We start from the raw sequence: 12531 nt of genomic DNA on the forward strand, positions 1-12531 counted from the left end.
TTTGCTTTATTAGATCAAGCGGCTGCGACAAAATAAAAAGAGAAGACCATGGAAATCACAATTACAGCACCCCACTGACCCACCTGCCATTAGCAAGATGAATTAGCTCGATCCATGCTTGTGACAACAGCTACAGAAGGGAAAATGATCCTGGTGCCACAAAGACTTGGACTCCCAGACAGCACCAGGAAGCAGACAGGGGCCAATAGGCCCCAGGGAAATGGAGAAAGACATGAATAAGATAAACACCTTCACTAAGGTTGCAATTGTGTAATGATGACATAGCTCGCATGCTATAAAATGAAAAAGAGCAGCGCAACACAGTGCATTGACCGCACATTCTATTTCTGAGGCACAAATTAATGAGTGGAAGGACAGTACACACACGCACGCACACATTTTTATATATAGTATATATATATATATATATATATATATATATATATATATATATATATGTCTCTGCAACGGAGGGTGCCAAAAAACACACTCCATTTTCCCTTTTTCAACGAGTGCATTGCCTCCCTGTCTTCCAAAGTTTCCCACCATTTAATTCAGTTCAATAATAAATTACAAAGTTCTAATAGTGTGCTCACACATCCGATGAATATGACTGGAATGCCTGTACTGTAAATACACATGTACATGACTTTCGAATCCTAATGTAATGATCCCTCTGGGTGGCTTGTTTAAGGTGAGACAAAACAATATGAAGGTGCTAGCTAAGGTTATAGACAAATACGATATGTCCTCCATAGGACTGATCTGTATTTGTTCGGCTCTGAATCATAGGTGGCCCAAAGCTGTCTTGATAAATAGCTTCTCCAAGCAAGTATGGTGTATGCTCTCTGACACTATAGGTCACATAACCTTGTTGTCAGGACTAAGACTAATGCAATGTGAAGTGTCAAGTTATTATACTGGAACTAGACTGTGGAGTGCAACCTGAGCCACTGTGGTGATAGCAAGTGGGAGAACAAGCCAAGGTGAATGTAAAAAGGTCATAAAAGGGGGAGATACAGAGCAAATGAGAGGGTAGCGATGGAAAATCCTCAGTACTAAGTGGCGCTTGTTGGAGGGGGAAAAGCACCATGGGTCTTGGTGGCTGGGGTAAATCATAATTGGCTGCTAGTGCATGCACAGCACAATGCTGACTTTATCGTCACACATCACTCCAGGCAGGCAATGTGTGTGTTTATTTCAGGAAAACTAAATAATGCAGTAATAATCCTCCTCGCCCTGTCTCACGAGCAAATGTCTGTGCACCTGTCAAGAATTTGCAGTGCGCTGTCTATTGAGAGAGTTGCAAGAAGAAAACATGGTATTATTACAGCTCTCTGTACTGTAAATTGTCTGCAGATGGCAAAAACAAGGCGCAGCTGTTAATACAGTGTGAAACACAAAATATGAAATATAAATACGTAGCCAGGGACTGAGAACAAACTGCACTAATCTAATGACTTCTCATTACACTTAGCAAGCGTATACTTACACTGCACTAGATGGAAAAGCCGCAAAAGCCTTGCTCTGGATTATTCTGTTGTTTCTGGAGAATACCCAAATCATCTGAGAGATTACAGATTTGGATCAACACCCACACCTCCACACACTTTATTTCTCACATCTGTTTGAAACCCCTCACAAATGCGACGAAATGAAATATGATGCAATTATATGTTTTGCATTTAAGTATTCGCAGCCACTTGAGTGTAATACATTGTAACACAGGGCTCTGAACTATGCACAAGAAGCAATAAATCAAATCATGAAAAATACATATTTTGTCTAATTTAATAAGCATTCGAATACTGTACACTAAATGATATTGTTCTCTAATTTAATCGACACTTGCTTAGTGCGTATTGCGAATGTAATTCTACATTTTTATATTTAATGGTGCATGCTTTTCCAAATGCATTTTACTTACTTATATTGTCATCTTTAATGAACCTATGAGACTTCTCTAATAGATATAATCTCAGAAAATGTATTGTTTTTGTCTAAATGGTCGTGGGGCTGGCTAATGTTACTGAGTACAGTGCTTAAAATCCAATGCTTGAAGTTGAGGAAGTAAATCTATCTATTTGAAAAAAATAGATTGTGCTAATAGATTCTAATGTAAACGGCCAAGAAGAGCAGTAATGGCCCTTCAACTCCAAATGCTTTCATAATCATTTTCGTATATGAACATGCATATGCACTTTTATTAGAAATCAGCATTCAGTTCGTGCTTAGCAGTTTAGTTTTATGTAGACAAAAAGAAGATCAGTAGCAAACTACAGTATAAAGACAAATTGTAAAGGGAATTTCCTTATTATATACCACAATAACACATAATCAATGAAACTCCTTAGTTGGCACCTCCTGAGGTGTAGTGGATGTTATCATATGTCATTCATAAATATGACAACAGCTCACATCAAATCATTTGAATCACTGTAGAAATTGAACACAATATTTTAATGATTACCATGAGTATTTTTTTTTGTAATCCCCCCCAACTGGCCGCGGCACATTGAACACATGAGTATGTGCTGAGTACTTCATTGCAAGCTGTTCTTATTTATGACACAAATGTCATGCAGCTGAACAACTCTTTCTTACTATATGGGGGGGGGGGGGGGGGGGTCGTAGTCACGTAACATCACAAACCAACGACCTACAACAGCAAAGATTTGATTTTCACAGAAAGGTGTTCAACAAAACTCTGCACTGGTTGAATGGACAAATATGCTCTCTTGGGAAACTGTCTGTACATTGCACCTAAATTAGACTCAAACTGTTACATCTCACTTGTCTCCTTCCTGCCCATTGACAATTGGCCTAAGACCATAGAAAATATTTTATGTGTGAGTGTGTAGTCTATCGAGAAAAAGCATGGTGTTAAGTATCCAAGAGGGTTGAGCTGGGCATAATCACAGAGTGAACGAGAGAAAATGAGAATAAATGGATGTCACTTTCAATGTGAAATTGGTACCCGATGATCCATTAACTCTCCGGCGACCATAACTAGACTTCACGAAATTGCACTAATGTCATTACTGACCAGGTTACATCCTGAACTTCTATCCTGTACTTTGGATTGCTTCGCAAGATAGGTTCCTATTATTTATTATTGCACTGTCTTTATTTTTTACAGGCAGTTCATGTGTCTTATAATGAAGCATCACACATTAAAAAAAAATGCATGCTGTCATCAAAGCAAAAGTTTTATTTGTTTTAAATTACACAACTACCACAAGGAAGACTTTTCAGTCCAGGGCGTCGTTGTTAGAAAGCAACACTAAACATTTTTATTACATTTGAATCACTTCCACAAATCATTTGTCATGACTTCTCAGTTTCAGAATCACATACAATAGAAAAAAGAGAAAAGAAGTTTGAACCCTGTTGAACAGAGCTGGAAATATACAGTTCTGAATACTGAAACTTTCTATGCATTACAGTCTTAAGAGTGATCTTTTTTTTTTATTTGTTTTTTGGGTATGATTTAGTAATAAGATGATCAACATTCAAAATGTTTTTTTTTAAGTATTTACAACAGTTTTACTGTTAATTTAGCGCAATTGTATCGCACTCCCTTCATAAAAGCCACAGACCAACAATGCACTCGCTCTTCTATTTTTCATGGTATTAGTTTTCAGATTCACTTTTTTGTCGTTTTAAGCTGCAATATAGCAACAGAGTTTTATTAAAAGATTAAAATATACATTACATTACATAGAGAATGAGGACGTTTAGTGTTGCAAGATGTTATCAAAACAAGTAATAGAATAAAAAATAAGTAGGGCAAAAAATGTGGTCGTGATGTTTAGAGGTAGTGTGTGAGCACTCTAAGCTACAGGAATGGTGGACTTTGTTGGTATGAATTGTAATGAGGCAATAAAGCTGTGTATTGATTGTTGGGAAGTTGAAGTACTCTCAAGTTATGTTTTGTACAGGTTTGTGTGTCACTGGGCCTTGCGAGTTATGATCAACTGTGGGGGACTTTCACAAGCAGTACAAAATGTTTACATATGTACATACCAAACGTCACGTGATGAAATATGGGAATGTGTCATGTTGTGGTAACACAATCAAATACACTTCTTTATATTCCACAGATGAATTATCATTGGCTTGTACTTATGTATACAGTTGTAAATTCGATTTTGGACGTAACCACAAAGCTGCAATGGAGCTGTCAACAGTAGCATGGTTACTGTCACATTAACGGCCGTTTTAATCCATTTATTAGAAGAAAACTAAGAAAAAAAAAGTATCTTCAAAATAGGATTAAAAGAGTAATCACATACATTTGACATTTTAAATGCCATGTAAATACCCATCCTGTATTTTTAATACAGAGGATAAATTGAACGTTTGACAAATATCATAGGCTGTTGGATATCTGCGCATGCAGTTTGTGCGCTCACCCTTCAACAACACGTGATTTACAAAGAAAACACTGAGACAATCATGAAAAGTTGACTCTTCATGATAAAGATCCTTACATGTGGCATGTAGTTGTGGGAGATTACACCAAAACAAAACAAAACATAAAAAACCCAAATGTGGCATAAAAATGTTTTGGAGGTCCTCTGCAGTTGTGCAGCCAGTTCAGAGTCCTTGCCCATCTTGAGGCTTAAATGCTTGGAGTGTGGATCAATTGGAGGTATCCGAGTGCACACTGCTGGGTCCCTCTGTCGCAGATATTACTGAAGACGGAGTTGTTGCATCTTGCCACCCCCCATTAGTCTGAGACACAAACAGGGGAAGAGTGAAATGACTATCGCATTCTCTGCAATATGATTACATGACAGTTTTAATCCTGAAATGGAACCAAACTCTTGCACTAGAAACACTTAACATCCCACGAGTCCTTAACTGGCATCTGATCTGTGTTTTAGGGGAAGATATTGATCAATCTCTCTCTTTCTCACTCTATCGCTCTCTCACTCAGGGCTGGTATCACAAAAGGTAGATTTCAGCCTACACTGTATGTAGACGTGCGTGGAAGCTGGAATAAGGTAAAATTCCATGCAAGCATAGAAAGAAGACTTAAATTCCACCCATATATTGCATGCATAATAAAATGAGATTGACTGGTGAGCGGTCCAGGGTGTTTTCTCTTCAACTTGTGCTCATTAGACTTGCAGGAGAAGTAGAGCTTGTCCTAAGCTTGTCCCAAATGACTTTGGGCGCTAGGCAGGGTAGACACAGTGTACATGTATATGATAAAACTTTAGTAGATCAATAAAATGTACATCAACAGAATTGCTTAGATTGTTTTTCCTTGTCACGTCACCTTCGCATTAGAGATTGCTACCATGGGCTACACTTTAAATGTTCCGTAGGTCAATGATGTAACTGGCAAATTCCAACCTTACTTACTTGAACTACCAAACTCGCTTTCTCTTCTGAGAAAGAGTCATAATGTATTTGCACGAGCTCTTGAGCTGTCAAATCAGCAAAGAGACAAATTTGTGTTGCTTCCCAACCAACGGGAGAGATGCTTCAAATCAGTGTCTAAGCAGAGTTCAGCAGCGTCCGGCAGCTTGTCGCTACATATTCTCCTGCCAGTCAGGAGGAGGGAGGGCTCGGCCTGGCTGAGGTGGGGAGAGCTGAGTGGAAGTGACAAGGCAGGGCCCCGCCAAGAGAGCCAGTCTTAGCCAGCCTGACTTTGCTTCGCTCTAGGCATGACCTAGCCTTTACTGGATCCATCTACGTCACCATCAACAACGCTAAAGGTTAGTCTATGCTAATATGTCCACAAAGCACTTTCTGGATGGAAACAGATGCAGCGCAACAATGACTTATTCAAGAATATTTTTGATTAATTCTCAATTTTTCATTGTATTTCATTTATTTTTTTGTATATCATTTATTTGTGGAGGAGAAGGTGAGGATGACTCAGTAGTGCCCATTGCTATTTTCGTCAGGATTTTGCAAAGCTCCAGTGAGCCACTAGGCACAGGTCTACAGTGCACATGGAAGTGAGAAACCTTGTGAGAAAGTGAAAAACACTTGATCTAGCTGGGGGCTGACATGTCGGAAAAGCTTAGAGTAATAAGGCTTCAGCCGAGACAAAATGACACCGGAAGCTGCCGGTACAGACGATAGTATTTTCTCGCACAGAGACTGTCAACTATTTTCCACACATGTATATTATGACTCAAATACGTCTTGCGTATTAAATAATATGATGAGGACTGAGCTGATTTCCAGATCGCATTGATTGCATTATTTATTTATTTATTTTAAACAATACCTCAGGAACTTTTGTGGGCAACGGTTACACTGATTTTAGGCTAATCACAAGAAGATATGTAAATAGAGAGATCCATTCATCTTTTTTCTATCACTCATATCCATTCATTATGGGGTCACGAGTGAGCTGGAAACTATCCAAGCCTATCAAGCGGGGCGAGAGGAGGGGTAGGCCTACACCCTGGGCTATAGTTGCTGACCAATCAGCCAAGAGCACGATTCAGTCCATTTTCGGGGAATGTGAAAAGAAGGAATCAGAAAACCCACAAAAGCACAGAGGAAAGATCGGAAGTACTCACATTTAAACTGTGTGGACTGTACATCGTGTTTCGGCCAAGAGCATCACTGTATCCTGCCGTCTGACTGATAACATGGCGCAGGGTATCCACCTGAAGGAACAGACAAGGTGGACAAGCTGTTCAACTTGGTGTGTGGCAACAAGGCAACACTTACGTTACACATGCTCAGGAACATACACTAACTTGGCTGAAAGCGTATCACAACTCCAAAGACAGAAAAGGTGCTAAGCAGACCCAACAATAAAGCTTTAAAATGTGTTTTAACAAAGAAAGTAAATTACTGGCATGATATTGATATTTGAAATTTAAATTACATTTGAGAACTCACAATAAGTACAAGGAACAAAATCAGTAACTGGTTTAATTGAGCATTTACCATGACACGTTTTTTTTGTTTTTTAAATCAGAGATGCAAGGAAACCTTTCTAGATTTAAGTTTGAATGGAATAATGGAATCTGCCCTTTTTTTCCTCCAGCACATCAGGTTTTTATACCACTACGAAAACTACTACTACTACTAATGATAATAATAATTGTAAGATATTGAGTATTATTTATTTATAGCTATAAATTACAAAGTATGGGAAAACTTATACTGCACAAGCTTCTATTAGTCAAACCTAAAAACAACAAATGGAAATATATCAAAAACCTGATGTGTTAGGGAAAAAAAATACCTGGATTTTTTCTAAAACTTGCTTTAAAAAGACATTTGGGAGTCATATTCTACATTTACTACAAATTGCATTGCAGAACTTTATAAGGATAAATCGATATCACAGATGGTTGTTGTAAGCGCACAGTTGTGACCACTGCGCATTGAGATTACGGAATGGTAGACAGCAACAACAAGCAATAACACAATGAGACAAAAGAGGATAGAGGACAGTAACAAAAGAGGAACACATTACCCAAAACCCAATACCAACCCAAGAGGTCAAGTCAAAGCCATATGCATTCACCAAATGTTTACGTAGAAACAATGTCTGAAATCTTAAATGATATTTTGTCAGCCAAACCTTCCATCCAAAAACATATCATCAGTAGACGCGTTTGGCGCTATCAGAGAGCCTCACTTTGCTTTAGCGTGCTTCAGACTGCACTGAGGATGGCTCAGTACACAGGCAAGACAAGGACAGCTCTCTGGCCCGGCAGTGAGGAACTGTCCCTGATTATTAATCCTACCTGTGACTGTACATTGGCTCCGACTTGTGCCCCTTGGTAAGAATCCCCATTCAGACTCTGCATGCTCAAGTACATGTCCCCAGAGTTTGGGAGGTTAAAAGAACCTGAAGAACCTAGAGAGGGAAAATGTAAGTAGCTGAATAACATGAACGGGCTACTATAATAGGACTGCACATTCACACACAAGTAATGCAGACTCGCACCGCACGTACACACACACACACACACACGCACAAACACACGCGGGCACACACATACCAACGCACGCAAACATGTCTGAATAAATGAAACCCAACTCAAAGAGACATACAAATATACTTGAGAAAATGCCCATAAAGCAAGCAACTACCAGAGTGATGGAGGAAAGCAAAAAAGCAAATAAACAAACGGATGGGGACAATAAGATTTTTACCAACACAATGGACACAAATGGAGTGAGAATCACACAACACAAGGGGCTCTACATGTGGTTGGTCGCTTAAGCTCCCAATTGCTCCACATCATCTACTCCCAATCTAACACTGGCGAAAGGTACCACATGGTAAATGACAAGAACGAGAAGAAGCTTATGAAAAGACCAGTACCAGTAAACATGTTGGTTAAAAGAGTGTTTTTGCTCTCTGCAGAATCCAGCTGAAACTCCTCATCTTTCATCTGGAATCCTGGATGCAAGAAAAAGGGACCACTTCATAAGCTTACCAAATCCCAATGTACGTAGTTCATCCCAGTCCAAACCGATCACATACTACATTTTACTCATTGCACTTCAACGGTCCTTTTGTATTATTTCAAAGGAAAATACTGATAATCTAAGCATAATCACAATGCTCCTAGCTCCTACTATGTTTACACTTACATCGCCAAATAATATGCCACATTCCAAGTGACTACATACCATTACATTTAAAATGACAGGAGGCTGACAGAAAAGTCAAGCGAAAACAAATCCCATGGCAGTATTCAGATATGTTTTTTTTTTGTTCTTTTCCAAAAATACGTGTATTCTCGGTTCACGAGTCAGGAACGCTCCCTTTATGCATGAGTTTGCTTGGCACCAAGTGTCTTATAGACGGGAGACACTGTGATCCCCAAGCTGGGAGCTGAGCCTGTCACTCTCGCCTGCATGAATGGTGCATGAGGGAGGGAGGCAGCAGGTTAAGGCCTGCGGTGTACGGCAGGTCTTTTTTTCCCCTCATCTTTCTTCTTCATTATGCAGGAGTGCCTACCAGAGTTAGGTGTAGTAGGGGAGTTGGTCTGGCTGTTCTGCACTGCAGCGGCTGCGGCGTGCGCTGCATTGACAGCAGTCTTGGCGGCGTACAGGTTGGCCTCCTCTTGAAACTTGCCAATATTTTTCTTGTAGCGGATGCGTTTGTTGCCGAACCAGTTGGATACCTGCGTGGAAGAGCACAGAGGGGAGGAGCAGAGGAGTCAGACATCAAGCAGCCACAGCAGCGTGCACTGAGCAGTGTGACTGTTTCAAGATGTCATGTTTGGGTCCATCAAGTACCCAATTCCCAGCCCCTGCAGCAATGTCCACTGGGTACACAAGCTAATTAAGCCATAATAAGAAGCCACTTGTGTCTTCTCATGGATGGGAGCCTGACATGCTCTCAGCTCTGTCTCCTGACAAAACCCAAACACGAGGGGCCCCTGCTGCTTCGACATGTCCGTTACTGCGTGGCTGGCTGTTAAGGATACACCCCACCCCTCAATGATATACACAGATGAGTGAGCGATGGGGAAAAAAAACGGATGAAATAAAAAGGAATATGAATATATGAATGAAAAAAACATGGGCATATGGTTACCCATTTTTGTCTTTTCAAAGGTTATTTTACATGACACTTTTCACATTTTTAACACAGCAAAGTACTTTTGGGAAAGAGGTGAACTAATTTTTGTATACTACTCCCAAGAAATCTTTGTCTATGTCAGGGGTCACCAAGATTTTTGAGCTACTTGGTCACTGATTAATATGACCGGTTACCAATTTGATACACATTTCTGACATATTTGCTCAAATTTTCTTCAATTAAATTATTGATCCTAATGATTTAAATCTATGTGACAATATATTATTATATGTATTTTCAATAATTCATACATTAATAATTTAAAATAAATATCAATAATTATTTTATTAACAAGGTATGACTAAGTATTGGAATATATACATCTCTGCAAGTGTTTATACATATTTGATCACTTCGAAAATATGTAAATAAACATAAATGTCACTATCGGTGAGCTTTTTTAAAAACAAACACTGCTGCAAGTGAGCTTGGGCTGCCCCTCAGGCATCATTCGATAAAACATACATACATAATTAATACATTTGTTCATATTTGACACTATATGAGGTCTAATTACAAATCAAGTGAGCATACGAGCCATTCAGTGAATTACTACTTCTACTGTCAGTATTTTAGTCACTCAACTAAATAACTAGTAAATAGTGTGCATACTGTGAGTCTACTTGGACAGTCAGTGTTAAAATGTATTTTTTTAAATAAGTTCCTACTGGAGAAATTAAAGTATAAAGAAAGGGACACGTGTTAAGGTGAAGGGAGGAGCTGGGTAAGCAGAGTAGTTTGAAATGCAAATTTCACTCAAGCGAAACATCTAACATTAGCGAGACCCTAAAAAGTTGCATGAATCTTCTGAGTAGATGCTGGCTCTGTGATAAGAGCAGAATAATGATGAGATGATGCATGCTTTTAATGGTTCTATAAATTAGAGTGTCTCATTGCTGTGCTGCTGTAGCCCCCACCTCATCCACTCTATCTCACTGGCCTTGCAACCCGCCGCTGGACCAGCCAAAGAGCAGCTGCCCCTAATGACGTTTTATTTAATTTCCACCCATGTGCTTAAATTTTAATATCCCCAGCAGCCAGCCAATGTTGTGGCATAAAAAGTGACTGGATTTGCAGGACAACAGATCATTTCTATCCTACACGTCTCTGCGCTCTAAATCTTTAATATCTAAGCAATTAAAATTAATGACCATTCAGGCGAGACCCACTGTCGGCAGCAGGGTTTCCTTGACATCAATTGTTTGATGGCTTTACCTAGAGGTTAAACTAACAAGCAAGGTTTAATTGGAAGCAATGAAAGCCCTGGCTATCATCCTTTTTACTTAACCTGCTTATAGTGGATTGGAATGACGTAATCTACACTCTTTTTTTTAATAGCCCACAAAGAGGATATCACATATTTTACTGATATTAGAATTCTTGTCTCACTTTTTTTGGGGCATTATTTTAATTAGTGAACACTTTAATCATCAAATGTGACCTTGAACTACTTTAATTTGTTCACACCTTAATCATCATGGCAGGAAAGGAAGCAAATCCTTCCGTTTGCCAGTCAAAAGGGAATATTAAATATTTACAGTTCATGTATTCATTTACATGTTGTGCCTGTCCTTTGTGATAACATGTACTATGAGTCCACCACTATATAGTATAAGCCTGAAAGGCACATAGTCCGGCAAAGCCTTAAATGTCACACATTTTCTTTTCCTGCCCACTGAATACCGGCTTTAGTGGTTCTCCGGGTCAGCTTACTATCGAGCAATGCAAGGTGTGGATCACAACCTAATCTATAGAACTAATTCGCTTCCATCTTGGAGAAGGCCACGCATCCAGTCGACTGCTAAGTAAGGGCAGAGCCGGGGTGTTAACCACTCGAATACCTGACATCAGCAGCCTTGAAGTCAGCGATCGTGTAATGAGCATGTGGACTGTTGGCGAGTAAACAATAGAGTTGCTCCACATTGTGAGAGACTGAGAAGCTGTTGTACTCTAATTGAATCAATAATCCTCCCTAATCAATGAAAATAAATGATAAGTTTATGACTACAGTTTGGAGAACCCTGAACTTTCAATACAAATAGAATTTATTTTTTACATGATGTTATCCACAGATAACAAATGAGCCCAAATATTTGTTTCTGTAAATGCAGTGATGTGGCTCAGGAGAAAAAAAAAGAAATTCTTATTAATTTTCAGATTATATACTACAGCATGGCTCTGGAGTTGCCTAAAAAAATATGAAACCATTTCAATGTCCACCTTTCTAACAATAATGCTTGGTGTTGTTTCATCAGCAGTGATGTATTAGGCAAAGCTTCCGACTGTTATTGGCAGACCGCTCACGATGGATGGTTGTTACTTGATGAACTGTTTGAATAATCAACAAAGCCCACAAAAAGAATGTGGGATTTTCACAAATGACTTAACAAAGCCTACAGAGAAGGCACTGCGATTGGATTGTGAGTGTGTAAAGCTCCGGCACTGTGAGGGATAACACACTTAGGGTGCACGAGACATTAGGGTGAGCCTCGCATTTTGCTACTCACTTAAAATGAGCTAAAGCATTAAGAATAAGTCAATAGTAATGTCTGTTGTGGCCTCTGTTTGTCGAGGAGTGCGCCACTAATGGGGCCTGAGATGAGTTCAAGTGAATTTTTAAAGGCACTCTAATTCTTGCAAGGACTGATTTGTTCTCATGGGGACAGGTACAGTGGCCTGCTTAGCAAGGCACTCGGAAAACTGAACTAAGTTCCACTGGTGCCTATTTCTTGAAGTGTTGCAGCATGATTGTGCAATGGCCGGGGGGGGGGGGGGGGGGGGTAAATAGAACAAAAGGTAGATATTCAGAACATCACACATCCTGTCGATGCCAAACAACAGACAAACAATAGTAAATGCAAAGTAGCATGTGACACATACTGTAGTCTGTACACACAAAATATGATGGGAAAATTAGTGTGCTTGGAAAATATGAGCTGACCAAA

The 12531-nt window shown here is 39.4% G+C and overlaps 1 protein-coding gene across 5 annotated transcripts in view; it reads right to left on the reverse strand.

Annotated features, from left to right (window-relative positions):
• Positions 1–3193: 3193 nt before the first annotated feature.
• The window catches only part of pbx3b (pre-B-cell leukemia homeobox 3b), a 55098-nt gene continuing 45760 nt past the window's right edge, over positions 3194–12531 (reverse strand). For 2 of the 5 annotated variants that reach the window (XM_061279690.1, XM_061279689.1), the window contains 4 exons: positions 8960–9125; positions 8318–8395; positions 6549–6638; positions 3194–4737 (listed from right to left, as the gene is read on the reverse strand). In XM_061279690.1, the coding sequence (XP_061135674.1) occupies positions 6592–6638; positions 8318–8395; positions 8960–9125 (291 nt within the window). In that variant the 3' untranslated portion in view covers positions 3194–4737; positions 6549–6591. Of the gene's footprint in view, positions 4738–6548; positions 6639–7733; positions 7847–8317; positions 8396–8959; positions 9126–12531 lie in introns of all 5 variants that reach the window. The other 3 variants (XM_061279692.1, XM_061279693.1, XM_061279691.1) reach the window with 3 other exon arrangements.

Source organism: Syngnathus typhle, linkage group LG5, assembly GCF_033458585.1.
Source record: "Syngnathus typhle isolate RoL2023-S1 ecotype Sweden linkage group LG5, RoL_Styp_1.0, whole genome shotgun sequence".
Taxonomy (NCBI): domain Eukaryota; kingdom Metazoa; phylum Chordata; class Actinopteri; order Syngnathiformes; family Syngnathidae; genus Syngnathus; species Syngnathus typhle.